At 39.5% G+C, this 17,091-nt stretch overlaps 1 protein-coding gene across 19 annotated transcripts in view; it reads right to left on the bottom strand.

Annotated features, from left to right (window-relative positions):
* The window catches only part of LOC125903859 (neurexin-1a), a 403,149-nt gene that overhangs the window by 35,544 nt on the left and 350,514 nt on the right, over positions 1-17,091 (bottom strand). For 13 of the 19 annotated variants that reach the window (XM_049601023.1, XM_049601022.1, XM_049601027.1 and 10 more), the window contains 3 exons: positions 16,782-16,953; positions 8,944-9,033; positions 7,199-7,518 (listed from right to left, as the gene is read on the bottom strand). In XM_049601023.1, coding sequence (XP_049456980.1) covers positions 7,199-7,518; positions 8,944-9,033; positions 16,782-16,953 — 582 coding nt within the window. The remainder of the gene's footprint in view (positions 1-7,198; positions 7,519-8,943; positions 9,034-16,781; positions 16,954-17,091) is intronic. The other 6 variants (XM_049601032.1, XM_049601041.1, XM_049601033.1 and 3 more) reach the window with 1 other exon arrangement.

Here is a 17,091-nt window from a genome sequence, read left to right as displayed (position 1 = left end):
AAAAATCCTACAATGGTGGCTTGGGCTTTTATTGTGCAGTTACTAATTATATTATAAAATGGAAATAATTAATTTTAGAGTGAATATTGTGAAAAGCGAACACTGACTGAGGAAAAAAAACTGCTAAGTTAACGTTAAATACTAATATGAAACATACACCACATTTTGTGTTCTATATAATACATGACCACAGTTTTGTAACATAACTGTATCTACTGCATACTGTAATCGTACAACCTAACATTTGTCTCCTGAAGTTTTCTGTCCTTGTGTCTCTATGATGCTCGAGCCAATCCCAACTTTAGCTGATGTTCCTGCAGACAGCAGTGCTGGTGGATGGCAGCCTCACACTATGACCGCTTGTGAGATTTATATACTGTATGTGTGCTGGCCAGGGTTGATAATACAGAGCAGTGCAGGTGAGGATCCATCACTGTCGAGAGCTCTCAATGGCTCACCCAGATAGCAGGCTTTCGTCTTTTCTTTTTTCTTTTTTTTTTTGGCTGGGAGGGTGCAGTAACAGCTACATAGGGCTCCATCTCTTATTCTTGAGTGGTTTTGATTAAGCATCATCTGGTGTTGAATGCTATCTTTCTTCAGCTTGACATCTTCTTTCATTTTGTCCACCAGCTCTTTTAAAAACTGAAACACACAACATGTTTTTATTTCGGCTTTGGCTTCTGTGTATTTGGTATTTAAATTGGAAACAAACAACTTTCCCCCCCTAGTGGTATTCAAGTGGTATTATTGTTGGCGCAAGACAAACCGGTCGCTTTCTGTTTTCCTTAGAGTAGCTACGACCAAGAACACAGGACAAAAGCATTTTTACTCAATAATTTAGTCCATAATTGAGACATGAAAGCAGATAAAAAATGCTGCCAGGCTGCCAGCCTGACTGGATCGCCAGACAGCCTTCATTTTCCCAGGAGCTCGCACCCGGTGGCAGACAGAATTACATTGTGAAAGCAGTGTTTAGAGGGAACCAATCTAAACGCAGATGGTGTCATTATTCTATTAGCCATTACATTGTGCTATCAACATTTATTCCATAATGGTACATTAAAGCTAAAAACGTGTCTATTTCCAATTTAATGCAGGTATTACAATGATACAATGATACTATATAAAAGAGTACAATGTCTGTTTCCCCAACTTTTGACTGAGCTATCACACAAATTAAAACTGATTGAAATGTTTGCTTGAGGTCGATGGAGACAGTTTAACAAGAGCTAGGTCACTGTAATGCTGATAGTGCCTGACCACTGGCAGCTAGTGTTGCCATTAGAAGTGTGTGGGTTGGCAGTTTGGGTACTGTATTGTAAATCTCAAATTCATTGCCAATTAGCACAAAAAGAAAGTTTACTTGAGGGAAGCACTAATTTCCCATAACAATAAATAAATGAAGCAAAGGTGGGAAATAATCCAAAAACATATCAGTGGACCAGAGAAAGTGAGTTGCACTTCTTGGTGTGTGTGTGTACAGTAGCTGGTCCATTGTTTGCGAATGCATACACAAGTGCATTGTGGTTTAATTGGATGTGACCAGGCACCGCTACAGGGAGCAGACACTTCATTAAGGCACGACAGTCAGGCCCATACAGTAAGCTACCTCCCCCGCATAGGGCAGGAAGCACACAGCAGAGAAAAGCCACCACAGAGAATATTTGACATGAAAAAGCCAAGAGTAGACTCTCTTAGTCAGGAAATCTCAAGATATGATCAAAATAAAGGTAACTTCCAGGCTAGGTCCCACTGTTATTTACTATCTCAGTATATGAGTGGGTTGTAAATCCTCGAATTGAATCAATCCAATTATCCCTTAAGCAAAGGGGGAATTCTAATCACTTTTAAAATAACATTTCTGACACATCAGCTTTTTTCCCGTGGTGCATTTCTCCCTGATTAGACCAGTGTGCTCTAAGATGATAATATTCTTTATTAATAAAGCCTGAGTGGACACCCAGTGGTTTGAGAAGAATGACATTAATGTAATGTTACCCATAAGCCAAGGCCCACAGTATTCAATAACAATATAACCCCAGCCGAGCACTTGGAGAACTTTTGATAGGGCACCTGAGAAGTCACAGTCCCCACAGACCCTTCAAAATCATTACACTAATGATGATTAGCACTGACTTTACCCTCTAGGAGATATGTGGGCTAGTGCAAGGAGACATACCCTAAATCTACAGAGCCAGTGTCACTGTCTGAAAGATTTAATTGTGCTGGTGTTTTGACCATGTGTGCACAGCAAGACATCAGCGTTGGCTGCAAATTTATTTTTATATTGAAGGCATGTATCAAGCATAATAAGATATCAGAGTCTAGGGATTTTGTGTACTCATAAGCAAACTGATTACTAAGATTATTATATCAAGCTCTGTTTCATTTTCTTTCACCACTGCAACCCTGTAGACACCAGTTACTGATAATCTGTTAAAGATACAGTGAAGGAAAAACACATTTTCCAAGTTTGCTTTCTGTGTTGTTCAGTTATGCCTTGGTTTCTGTCAAATATATCTTTATGGTTTTTTTAAATCAAAATCCCTCTTTTCTCTGTTTGCAAAACCTTGAAATATTCATAATAACTCATACTGCACTCAGGGGTGTATGGATACATTTATTCAATAATTTTTTTTTTTGGAGGGCAATTAGCTGACCCGCACTTCATAGAAAACTGCACATTAGCATTAGCCTGCATGGCCTATTGGCTAGCAGAGCAATATCATGGGTAAGGTGTTAAAGTGAGTTTAACACTTCCAAATGAACTCTGAACTGGCAACACAGTGAACATGGAGGCAAAGAGTCCTCTTCAGCTCTGTATATTTTTAAATCTTCGTGTTGCTTAGTATTCACTAGTATTCTCTGGAGTCAAGCTCACTTTTGAGAGAAGGATTTGATCAAATTCTTCTTGTAATTATGCCCACATTCTGTTATGTGTTTCTGGCTTTTTCTTGTATGTAAGTCCAGTATTCACTTTAATTTTAGCTCTGTTTTGGTCTCCACCAACATCTGAGGGAAATATTTGGCAGCGCTGCTGACTTTAGCTGTTTATCAATCTAGTCACAGTTGCTAATCGTTGTTTAATACTGGGCAGGTACAGTAGAGCTGCCTTTCACATTGCACAGCTTTGTGATCTATTGTTAAAAAAGATTATAGGTTCTTTTAATAATGATGTTGAAAGCAAATTGTACTTAAACTAGTTGACTGAATTGGATTTATGTGTGTTGAGTTATTACCACAGGGCCTGACCATTACCTGTCATTGCTAGACAGGCCTATAAAAGCTCTATTTTCCTTAATATTCTTGATTGAATGACAGTCTTTGACAGCCTGATCTACATTATCAGGAGCACCATTTTTACCGAGCTTCCGTGGTCAGAGGCTGATACTGCCACCGCCATTGTTAGCCATTCCGTCTCCACTGGGGCCAGCGTACTAAAAAAGTACATGTCCCAGTAATTTAAGGCTCTCAGGATATAAAAGCATTCACTGAATTGCATTTGCCATCAGAGTGGAGACGGAACAGCTGGACAATGATTAAAATGCTGACTATTCAGGGGAAAGGACAGTGAATGCACCATCTCTTTTTACAGAGCCCAGACACGATGTCTTTCTAAGGGTAGTGTCCTGAGACAGTAATGTCCTACCGCGGGAGCTCTCCATGGGAAGGTCGTCACGTTGAATCAAACTGAACGCATTGACATCTCCCAATGCACACGTTTCTGCATGCCTCATTCATCTCTCCACCTACATCACAGAGCCACTCTTTAATCCAATGACCTTTCTTTCTGTATGAAAGCATTAGATAACACCTAAACCAACACAGTTAGCCTTGACTATTCTGATTTTTCCAAGCCTTTATGCCACTTTAAAGGTGAGCTTGCAATGCAACACAAGTTGACAGTACAACATCTCTAAATTAATTTAGCAAAAAAAAAAAAGTTAAATGAATAAAAAACAAAACAAAACAAAAACCCACAGTATCACCTCTAACCTGCCTACAGCATCACTGATACACTTAACACTTTGAAAACAATAGGCACAAGACAAGTCCAGGAAAGAAAAAAACAACAACTTTAAGATGAAACTATATATTTAACTCTTAATCCACCAAAATTAGTGCATAGATGCAGGTTTCGTCAATGCAGGGAAACCTGCTAAAAACAAAAGACTAATTTCACATTGCCAGTACACCAGAACTTCGAACAAGGCTCTGCAGTAGACCTGTATGCCTTCCTGTCTTTTTACTGAAGTGTCATGTTCTTCATCAATGCACTGGACAAAAGGTTAGTAAACAGCAGAAAGCAGTGGCGACGAGCAAGGACACCATAATCTGTATCTGTGTAAATGTTCCGTCAATTCATTTATCCACATCCTTATCTGTACTTGGAATGACTGGGAATTAAACCAGTCGTGGGTGGAGTTTAAACTGGGAATAGGTGGGACCTAACCAGAAGTTGTTATTTAAACCTGAACTGATATGGGTTGGTTAGAAGTTGCTGTATTTATGATTTATTAGAAAACTATTTACAGAACATTTTACTTGGATGATAGTCAGTTGTTACTTATTCAGTCTCCATTTCAAACTTAGTGTGGACTAATTTTGAATGATGTTTGCGTGCTGCTTGGATGTAGGCAAATGAAATTTGTGGCATTGCATCGTGCCAAAAAAGGGACAAAAATTAGCAGGTCTGCCTGGGTGACTTGTTGCCGTCAACGCCAATCTGAGCTGATTGGAGCTGGAGCCGATAAATACCCATGACTACTGCAGAGTTTGTCCCAGGAATGAATGCGGATTGTAACCTTTCCCACTGCAGACAAAAGCTAGATGTTAGTGGGTGTCTGTGATGTTTTTGTCCAGTGGGAAAGGGCTTTACACTGCTGCTTATATCAAGACCAGTAGCTGTACACATAATTGCAACACGGTAAACTGTTATTGATTTAACTATTCGAGCAGAATCTGGTTAGCATAAGGGAATAATACCAGATATCCAGACAGGAGATCATATCTAAAGCAGAAAACATGCTGTATGTAAATTAATAAATATCTGTAATACACTGCATTTCTAAATTGTCACGGTCATTTATATCACTTTATTTCTCTCCAGATGAAAATGCCTGAAAAAGGCAGGCATCCATCTTATCAAGCCGGTTCCTTTCTGCCAATCTCTTGGTTCCTTGGTGGCAATTTATAACACCACATGGAGCTGGGATATAATTATAGTCTATTGTGTGATATTTCGCCTGCATTACATGCTCCTGCAACGGTTCAGGAACCATGCTGAGTCTGAGAGAAAGCCATTTCACTGGATCAATATTTATGATTGTATTATTTGTCAGCAACTGCAGACCCTTACACAAACTGTTAAGCCGGTCAGAGAGAGAGAGGTAGGGGACGGCCAGTAATGTGAGGTCTTTACTGATGCTTAGCTGAAAACTAGGTGCGAATTATCTGTGGGAGTTTGTCATTTCATTATATGAGCTGGAGGCTCAACAGTCTCCTTAATTGAAAGAAAAACTTGACATTTTGTTTTGCTTTGAATAAAGTCGAGCTTTTTAAAAAGCTCTATATAAAAGTTCAAGCCTGGCCTCATAGAAACATCAACATTCAAGGCTTTTTTATGCTTTCATTTAATTCAGAAGCAACAATGTGGAAATAAATATTTAAATGGGTATAAAGAACAACTTACTCCTGAACAACGAAACTAATCAACAGAGCACTGCACTTCCAATGCAGTGAAACATTTTTCTCTCTCGAAAATCCTTGAAATGGCCTGAGACGTGTGTGCATTAACTGTTGTCTCAGTGAAACTGTAAAGGCAGAAAACGTTTAACAATCTGCCTAAAACGAATTACAATCAAATAATTTTGAGTGTGTGTATATTTTTTAAACATGAAGTCAAAGCCACCCCCTCCAGGAGATTCTATAATCTTCCTTTACCCAATCCGATTAATCCAAAATGAGTTAAATCCAAAATGATTTTTAACTATATTTGTAAAAGCTGATTAAGCCCTGATTAAAGGGTCACTTAAGTATACGGCTAGGCTTGGTTTAAGCCACTATGGATGCTTTCCCTGCAACTACTTCACTGAATATTTGAAATTCTGACACACATTTTAACTTTGTATGAATAACTCTCAGTATCTTTACGGTTTTAATTACATATCACTCCCTATCATTGTTGAAAGATTCATATAATGTCACATATCCATCATTTAAACAAATACTATGAATATGAATGCTAACACAGAGCAGCTTTGGCCCCATGACAATTAAAGCACGTTTCTTAGTTATCAATGAGGTTGCTTTCAGGTTTGTTTGCACAGACTTTCTTGTGGGCCATGGAGCTTCTGCTTTTGTTCTGTACCAACAATACGTGAAGCAATACCCTACATTCTGACTGTTCTCTTTGTTGTAATAAAAAACACTGAAACTATTCTGCTTTGTGACCTAAATGAGTCAATCCCATCTTCTGTTCAGGGCTCAGGTATTCCTAGGTCGTAATTGAGTTCTCTCAGCATGTTTGTTGCAAGCTAATTCCCGATGCATTGAAGCAGGTAAATAAAGAAAACTCTTAAATTCACATTTACATGTTGAGAACCTCCAGGACTTAGCAGCTACACTAGGATTAAGGATTTGATACTGATAGACAAAGACATTTCTAAATGGCATAATGATTAATCTTTTATAGTGTGTTTATGTCTTCTGTTCTTGGCGAGGACTACAGGAGGATGGTCTGATCGCCATTTCATTTGATAGGACATACGTATTGTGTTGCATTGTTTAGTCACACTTCGTGACATTTGAGAAGTAATATGCTCCTGCAGATGCTGCGGCGCTCATGCAGGACAGATAAAGATGATGGAGGACCCCTGTGATGGTTATCACTCTAATACACACAAACACACACACACACTGTGCCACATCTGATTGCACGGGGAGAAACGCTCAACAGTGTGCCTGTGGTGCTGCTCCCAATGGTGGAACAATGCACGTTTTTCCCTTCAGTTTTTAGGCCAGAGGATTCAAGGAGAAGAATGGCGTGACACAATTAAGTACAGCAAACGTTCCACTATGTAAGAGCATAATGATGACATGTAATATAATAATCCATGATGTGCTTAACGTCACGCTGAGACAATAATGACATGAGTGAAAGTCACTTAGAAGAGCGTCATCTTAAAGATGATCTTACCTGCTGAGGCTCTCGTGGTGTCGTCTGTTTGACTCGCCTGCTGGACGCCGTAGTGGTGGTGATTTCCATGATGGACGTCGATGTCTCTGAGCGATTGGCTGTGGTGCTGGATTGGGGAGTGATAGAGGAGGGCGACTCCCCCACAAGGCGCACGCTGCCTTGGATCTTAATGTTGGGATCCCCCTCGGCGGCCATGTTGAACACCTTTAAGCCATTATAGTAGAGGCCCGAAAGCTGGCCCTGAAAGGATCGACTCCGGTCTCGCTCCCAGCCCCCAATCTGTATAGTGGTTTGGCTGTTGAAGATTGTGAGCTGCCGCCCTGTGGGAAAACAATGTTACATATATACAAGAATGTTGAACTGTGGACTTAGCCACTTAAACTGAACAGGAAAAAAAAAAAAGACAGAAAGACAGATTATTTGCCCAGTGGCTAATGAGACCAATAAATTACGGGTTGTAGAGGCAAACCCTGGTAATTTATTGCAGTAATAATGATGAGATGCCTATGAAAAGGGAAAAAAAACATGTAAAATAAAAACACAGGATTTAGAAAATCAATGCAGCTTTGCTAAAAGGGCAATCTAATCTAAAAATAACAAGGAGAAAGATTAATCAGAAGTATTAATGTTATGGGAATGCAATAAACTGATTGAAAAGATAACACAATCTTGAAAGTAATATAAAGGGACACTTTGTTTGCAGGAAATTGCCTGGTAAATAAGACAAACATAAGACATTTGTCTAGCAAAGCTAAAAGCATATATTCTTATTATGCTTTGCTTAGGTTATCTTCCATATTTTCCTTCAAATTTTAGGATTTACAAACTTGGTATACAGCAAGCAGAAGGAAAAAAAACAACTGCAAAATTGGCAAGAGGCTGTGAGAATTGGACTTTTCTTGTGTGCAATCTCACAGGAAGCAGGGCACACTTCAGGAAATCTGAAACTATTCATCCTTTTAGCAAAAGCAACCAAGGAAAATTAAACTTAGAACAGATATGGTTGGGCACATGGAAAACCCAAAAGTATTTTATGACAGCACTCTCATAAGGCAAAACAGAAAACAAACAAACAAACAAACAAACAAACAGAAAAATGATAGGGCTTATTTCACATTTTAAGTGAAAAATATGAATTAGTTATTGAACTATAAAAAACAAAGCATGCACTTAGTTTGTTTTATATTACAGTTCCTTGATCTAATGCCCTATACATATTTACAATGTCTGTTAAAGGGACTCAGAATTCTGATGCCAATTCATATTGCACTCTATTTATCAGCTATGAGTTTAATCAGAACAGATCAAATGACACTAAGTACTGTACTGTACTGTAGATGTACTGTATCTGTTTCAAAAGTGTTTCAAATAACACTTAGCAACTAATGAATGACTGAACAAGAACTTTTAAATTTATCATTTAGATGTTTACAGCAAAATGCTACGGTAATTTATAGACATTTTAACAATGCTGATATTACTTCAGTAAGTGGATTTAGATTCATATTTACAGTCCCTTTAACCTTAAGTTGACAATAAACACGTATTAAAACAGCTAACATCTATAAAATAAATACATTATTATGAAAAGTATGAAACACTACAAACTAAATTTAACTGTTCAAATCATTTTATTTTTAAAGTTTTACTGAACATTTATTTTTTAGGTTTATTATTTACAAAATACTGCTACAACTTGGTTATGATCAAATTATTTTATTTGAAATTTTAATCAGTGATTTTACCTTTGTCGAGTAGCCATTCGTCAACTACTCGACCAAGTCGGTATGGGATTCGCTGTCTAGCAATCGCCAGGCGTTCGTTATCATTGTTGCCTTTAAAGTTTAAAGAGACATTTCAGTGGTTACAATCTGTAAGGTCAAAGGTTAAATGTTCATACTTAATGCTGGAGCTATACAACTGCACAAGGTTTTTATATTTAAAACGTTTTGTATATTTAAAAAAAAACAATATTTACTAAAACATTATTTGAACAAACTTCACTCATTTTATTTTATTTTAGCCAACAAATTAGGCCTATATTAATTGAAAATAAGTGGACTAGCACGCAGATGTTTCATCTAGGTTAAAAGAGCTATGTTAGCAACCAACCCAAATCACAAATTTATACACTTCCATTACAAAATCTTTACCCAAATATTTCCATCCCCTTTCCCCTCTACATCTTTTTAACTGGCTTTTAAACTAGTTATATATACATTTTCAAAAAGCACATCATTTAAATTTATTGTTGAATCAACCTGTTATGATTTAAAGGACAATTTAACTTTAACATATTACAAATGCCCACCCCATTTATACATAGCCTAATTGACAAGAAATAATAAGCTAATTGCAATACAACAATTAACACAGTATACATTCAGAGCATCTGGTCAGAGAAAAGTCAGAAGACAATGTCAAAGTAGGTACATACACTGTAAATCTTCAATAAAACGGCTTTGACAAAACCTACAAGCCATAAAGAAGGGAAAGTCATGAGTTTGACTGTAGAAATATTGCACATTGATAACACTAGAGTCAATGGAAAAGTAGTTTTTCCAAAAGTATTCAGAGAATAAGCCAAATAAGTGTCAGGAGACAGAAAGAGCAGCTACAGAAAAACTCTACTCCAAGATTGGAGGGGCACTTTGGCATTAATGAGGGCAAACTCTGCATCACCCCTTTGTCGAGGCCAATAACCTCGCCAGAACAGAAGACTTTCAGCAAAGTGGCACTGTCTCCGAGTGCCTTTCCCCTGGTATTGTCTGCAGAGATTGAATTCAGTCAGCTCCATTCTTCCGGCAGATTGACAATGTTTGTCCCATCAACTATATTAATTCAGTTCTGCCAGATAAAAGATCCGGTAGCTAACAATGATTTGGTGGAGAATGGCTTCGGAGGGGAAAGAGTCACACAGACATGAAGGAAGGGAGGTAACCTTGTAACAGATGCACAGTTGGTCTGATGAAAGGTCTTAGAGGTAAGAAGACGCATAAAAAGACATTTTTTAATCGCATCAGCTTGAATTACTGTAGAGGATCAGCTACCAGAAAAGGGTTTAAAGCTTGGCTATACAGCTCATGGAATTTGGCTGCAGCTGATTGTGCCCGGTTGGAGCACAAAGGCTTGTGAGGGAGATTTAGTGGAACATTTCTCCCTCAACATTGACGCAGACAGATACATTCTGCATTACAACAAAGCCACCCAGGAACACCGTGTTTGCTTTTTGATGTGGATCTCTGAAGGGTATTTAGAGAGCCCCTTTTCTGAAACAATGTCCAGTTATCTGATGAGATACTGCAGATTCAGGACACGTATTTGGTCTAACTATGCTATGCTATAGATGGAGCACCTTTATGTTTAATGGAGTACATCCCAAATTCAGCATTTAAACCTGCACATGGACATCATCTTTACAGACTGGTCACAAGTTTTCAAATTGATAGTCTCAACAAATTCCATGGAAAGACCAAAAAAGAGGTGTTAGTCCACTCCAACTACTCAGGCTAAGACATAAAGCTTTAAGAGTAAGTTACAATACCTAAAAGGGCTTAATGGTTTCTTCAAGAAGGTGGACACTGTAGTTTTGAGCAAATACCTGTCAAACATGAAAAAATAGTGCATTTGTCGGGGACTATTTTTAACTTCAGATTAATACAAGTAAGCTGCTCTAGTGAGTATTTAAGGCAACAAGATGGTGTCTGTGGAATTGACTAAATTAAGTAAAATAAATTACAGTGCCCAGGTTCATGGTAATGAAGGAAACATGTCACCCAGTGCAGCGGCATACAGTAGCACACTGATGTGATTTTAATAGTTTTTGGCTCTGTGGTCCAGAGGTGTAATTTATAGAGGCTATAGATAACATGCAATACATGGAGATTTCATGGGATTTGTTAACAATAAGACTGAGTGTCCATTTATGGGTTTTTTTGTCTTTTCTGAGTGCTAGCATCTATTTTCAACTGACCCTTCACTAAGCCCAGCCCCCTCATGATGGTCCGTCAAGCTGTTGTTAGAGTTAGCATGGAGCCCACGCTGTAACTGACTGCACTCCCTGAAGAACTATTATCAAATTTTTGGAAAAACAAAAAGGCAATGTCAGAGACAAGCAGACAAGGGGGCTACAATATGTGCTCAAAGGATACATTCAGGACGTCAAACTGACTGAGCAGCAAAAACAGGTTAAAAAGACAAAGACAGTTAGAAGCTAAAGCCGGACCATATTGCTGTATAAACATAAACCACCACATCACCGGTGACTGAGACAGAAGACAATTAAAGTAAAGGGACATTTTGCTGATATTCAATCAGCTGTGTTGTGGAGGCGGTCTGGCAGCTGGTGGCACGCAGGAAAACCGAACACAGTTCATCTGCCCATACTGCAATGACAAGCACTTGGTTGGATATTGGCAAAGTTTCCCTGGTTCCCTTCCTGTAGAGCAGGGTAAGTCTTTATACCGTGTGACGATCGTTTAAAAGAGAAAGTGCCTTGTGTATACATTCAGTAGGCTACACATGCTGTGGATAGCTACGTAACTAGCTAATCCTACACTTTTATGGGTTTACTTTTGGTTTTGGAATGGGAAGAAAGGTATATCTCTCTCCAATCTCTCCAGGTAACGAGTATATTTAATACATGGCAGCCCCAGGCACAACGTTAAGCTTGGAATCCACAAAACCAGCCTAAAAATGAAGCAAATCTGATACAATTGTATGACTGACTGCATGATGAGTTTATGGAGCACGGCAGTGTTGTTGCTGGGCTGCGGTCGGAGCTGGCCAATGCTACGCTATAATTGGCCAGTCTGTTTTCAAGGAGTGGGTCTTAGTGAAGGGTCAGTTGTTCCCAATGAGAAGAGAGCATATGTGGCCACCTAGAGAAAAGGTGCTCCGGCTTTTATGTGTGGCTGCTCCGAGCACTTCCAGTTGAAAATCTCTCAACTTTTCAGAAAGCCGTGGGTATCCTTTGTGCCCTGCAGCGCTTGTCTGCCAGAAAAAAAAAAATGCTATATGGACACTGAGCCTAAGAACAGTACAGTATATCATCATACTTATTCCTTAAAAACAAAGACTGTGTAGTTGCACAGTATTGTCATAACTAAGAATTACTGAACAGTATATGTAATTTATTCTGCAGCTAGAAAGTCACTAAGCTTCCTCCAGGTAGGTGGATGCGAAGCACACCAGCCTCCAGTTGCTTTCAGCTTATGTAACGTCTACTATACTGCCTGCTGTTGAACACACACTGTATTTCCCTTATGCAGGGTGCCTGGAGCTCTGCGCCACCTAATTCTCCTAAGCACTGTGCATGATAGAAGCATTATACACAAACAAATTAATACTCAAACAAGCAGGCACAGGCACAGGCACAGGCACAGGCACACACACACACACACACACACACACACACACACACACACACACACACACACAAGCTGTACTTCCTTATATTTTGAATGTGTTAAATTAATGAATAATCCATTAATTGCTGTTGTCATGGAGCATTCATGGGCTTTGTTAATTCCTGTCACCTCCATTTGTCAGTCATGGGGTGTTAGTTATGTCACCTCTCTGTTTCCTGCTACTGTGACACCTCATCTGAGGAGAGGTCAGCATCAAACTGGGCTCTGGAGACCAGTTAGCCTACAGCTGTTGGGAGGACGGTGAGGACACATGAGTTTCGACTGAAGAAGAGCGACACTCAGTTCAGTGGCATTTCCCTGATTGATTCATTATTAATTTATGTGCATTTCATTGCACATAGTCTCCATCAGTTCCTTGACAGCTGCGATGTATAAACATGTTTTTAATGTTTTGTAGCTGGCATTTCGAATCACAGCTTTTGTATTTTTCTACACGCTGCTATTGAAATATTGTAACACAAGTGACAATTTGCTGAAGAAGAGGGCAAGGTAACCACTAGAAAGACACAGTGTCAGACACACTCACATACAGTAAGCGCATACACTTATCCTTACACACAGCATGACGCTGTGCCAAAATCCTTTACTTTTGTGCAAAAACATGCTCCATTTTCAAAGACAGTAGCGCTTTATCTGTTTGGCTCTGCACCCTGTGGCACGCTAAGTCTATCCTTATACTGAGGTTAATTAAGTGTGGATATAATCAAGGTCTGATCGTGTATTGATCCCCACTATGGGACACCAGAGTGTTAAACAATGCTATCCCCTGGGCTTCGATGCAGCAGCAGAGCCCATTCATCCTGCCTGCGAGCGGAGCCGGTGACTGCTGCTGAGTGGTGATTTGGTTTGGTATGGGACAGCCTGGCTTATCTCCTCCGCCAGACAGCAGCGATTCAGCTGAGCCGTCCCAACTGACCTGCTTTGCCCTCACTCACTTGTTTTCTTTTTTGTTAATAAAGTGGTCAGATAAGGTGGGAGCTTTATCTCATTACAAGCCCTTGGACACTCGCCACATTAAATGAACAAATATGCAAATGCTTCCTCTGTTCATGGAGCTAAGGGAATTTAAAAAAGGAGAAACCTACACAAATCTCACTATTATTTTATTATTCTGCTCCCCTTTTTTCTACGCTGGCTGTGGCAGCCATTGCACCATTTTTTAAGCATGCTCAGTGATGACTGCTTGCACAATAGGCTGAATAGGCTCATGGATAGAACAGAGAAGAAACCAGAGCAGATAGGATGGAGCTTTGATGGATAAAGCTAACCCTCCTCCCCTTGTATCCCACAAATCAGTCTCCACACCACAAGGTGGAAAAACAGGACAGGGGGTGAGATCGACAGAGGGGGCAGGGGTGGACAGATAGAGGTAAAAAGGACAGAAAAAGAGGGAACTGAGAGCTGAGGGGGAGTGGAGGGAGAGACAGAGCGCTCTGTAAGTGCACCACGCTCTGATAACAGTAAAAGAATAAGGCCAGGGACTTCTCCATTATCTTTGTGTGCAGCGAGTGTTCATTGGGTGCTCCGATAGGATACTGCGCTGTACCCTGCGGGCCTGGCAGCGCCATTGTGATGGTATTACTTCCATGGCCAAGACTCGGGAGAAGGGGCCGATTTTTTTGTTGCTGCCCAGCCTTTTGTGTGTGCGGCGCAGAGTGAAAGCGGGGCAAGAATAAAGGAGCGGGAACCAGAGCTACAACAAATACAAGGCTACTTATGTGTCTGTGTGTGCGCTTTGCATTTTTAGATTCTAATAATTGTGCTAAAGACTTTTAATGGCCCATAAGTATGCAGTACGAGACTTTTTAATGAGATTACGAGGGCAGCAATATAGGCCCTGGTGAAGCAATTATTTCCTTGCTTTGAGAATGATCGCTCCCTCCCATATAATCTCCTACTCTCTGTCATTCTCACTCTCCAGCCATCATTTTTATCTTTGCTGTCTACTCTTATTATAATCACTGTTGTTCTGTGAGTGGCCTAAGAGTGGCTGAGGGCTGCTATTATGAGTGCGTTAGAGGCATACATGGATACTAATCAAACTACAGGCGAGCTGAGAGAATAATGGCTTTGTGTGCTGGGGGTGAGGGGAGGAACTGTGCAGTAATTGTGATTGGATGTAATTAGTCTGCAACGAGCCTAATAAGGTAGCTGGACTTGGCATTGTCGCTGATGCATGATTGGTGGGGATGAGATTGGTCACTTCTCCCCTGCAGCATTTATAACTCAGCACTTATCATAAGAGGAATTAATCTAACATTATCTAACGTTCTAAATTTCACAACACATTGACCAAGAACTCAAACATACTGTGCTATGTTTTCCATTGCCAGGCTTTAAATAGGCCAATTAAAAATAACTTTAAAAGCTACTGTATGTAAGTGATCTTGAGTGTTAGTGTTTTACCAATTGCTTAATTTAATATTGAGCTGAACCTCATCATATTTCCCTCTGCAGCATTAAAACTTTCAATAAGTGACACTTAAATATCCCATCATTTCAAGTATGGAACCTATGTGTATTAAAATAGCCCCCTCCCCCCAATTTATAAGCAGCACATCAGTATGTATCACAGGCATCTCAAGGACTGAGGGTGTTTGTTGCTTGAAGATTGAGATCGTAGCATTCAGGCATTTAACCCTGCTGTGCATTCTGCCATGTCCACAACATGTCAAAAGCCATTAGCTTCCTTTTTCCACCTGAGGCAAGCGGCAAGGATTGAGTCCCAGTCATAAAACCCTCTTTCATTTGGATGAATGCACTGGTCATAGCTCCAAAGGTCACCAAACATTATGCAAAAGTGGAGAGACAGGTTGAGTTTTGTCTTCTGTTTGTCCTGCCGCACGGTTATTTTAGGCATGCTTGTACTCTAACAAATGCTCTTGATTTGGGGCTGCAGTTTCTACTCTTGTGGGGTAAATGCTTCACTTGTTAGGACAGAAATTTGGTGTTTTGATTATCTTAGTCATATAATAGTCACACTCCTTTAATACTCCATAGGTTTTGTCAAAGCCTTTAAGCAGTTAAAAAGTTAACAATTTTAACAACACAAGCAGTGGCATTTAAATTCTTACTGAGAGCCTTCAAACTACGAACATCTTGACATTCTACAGAAACATACCAGTGTTGCTGAGTTGTTTTCCATTTCCAACAGTTGATTACTTCATATTTTCCCAACAAATATCACGACACAGAGCTTGCATTTCCCCCAATACGAATCTTCACTTTGCAGAAAAAAAACTTACATTTATTACCACTTACCACTACACTATATAAGACAGTGCCAGTACAGGTATTCCTGTTACATCATCAGGGGAGTATTGCACATTTTATACTTTTTCAACAGCTAAATACTCATTACACAGCCAGTAAGAAGGGAATTCATCTTTTACTGGCATGTAAACTGTGATTATGGAACGTGCTACATAAATGAAAATGATTAAAATTAGTAGTAGCACACTAGTGTCAAAGAAAACAACGACAACTTTATGTCTTTTTATGAGTAATCTGGTGTATGTTGTGAAAATGATTAATACCTAAGTGCATCGTCATGGTAAATGTAGCTGATCATTTGGTATCTAATTCTGAGTAAGCAATAGATTAACTCAGGTATTCATTATGTTTGACTGTGTTATTACAGGTCTGTCTACCTCGTCGCCCTAATTCAATCAATCTCTGTATTGGCAGAGAAATAAAAATTGAACTGGCACACAGTAAAAGTGGTAATTTGTCTGTAAATAGTCTATTGATTTGACCTCGCTGTGAACATACACTGTAGGTGGATTATTTATGTATATGGGGAATATAATGCAGACATGCAGACAGGGTGGGTGGTTGCCCTTTTCTACAGTTTGCATTTTAGACTACGGGAACGCTTGAGTGCAACCTATTTACATAGCCCTTGGTTGTTCAACAGCATTGATTAATGCAAAGCGATAAACATCAGAGATGAGAAAAAAAAACTCAACAACACTGGTAATATTTATAACAAGTGCTGGAAACAGAAAAAATAAAAAGCAATTAAAGCACATGCCAAGTCAACAGAAAAACATCCTAACAGATAAGGCTTTACTTGTTGGCTGGATAATGTCTTGGTCATTTTATCGCTTTTTAGCAGCAGGAAGATGTGATTGAAGACAGAGTGGGTGACTCACCTGTGGGGTAGCGCTCAATGACTGGCAGGTCATCCACCTGCAGAGTGGCATTACCCCCACTCCTCGTAAACTTCACTATATGGTACTTTCCGTCATTTACAAACTTTGATGTCTCCTCAATATTAATGTCATCTGTTCCGACATTAAATACAACGGCAATGTTTCCTTTTTCCTGCAAAGAGAAGAACACAAAATAGGAAAGTTTTTAGTGACAAAAGTGACATGACATTTGAAATGTCCAGTGTTGCCAGGGGACTGTACAAAAGTTATTGCGGGGGGCGGGGTTCAGAAAGCCGAAGGACGGGTTGTT

The sequence above is a fragment of the Epinephelus fuscoguttatus genome, linkage group LG16 (assembly GCF_011397635.1).
Source record: "Epinephelus fuscoguttatus linkage group LG16, E.fuscoguttatus.final_Chr_v1".
Lineage (NCBI taxonomy): Eukaryota > Metazoa > Chordata > Actinopteri > Perciformes > Serranidae > Epinephelus > Epinephelus fuscoguttatus.
The sequence above is the reverse complement of the archived record's forward strand: the minus strand, read 5'-3'. Positions and strand labels throughout refer to the sequence as shown.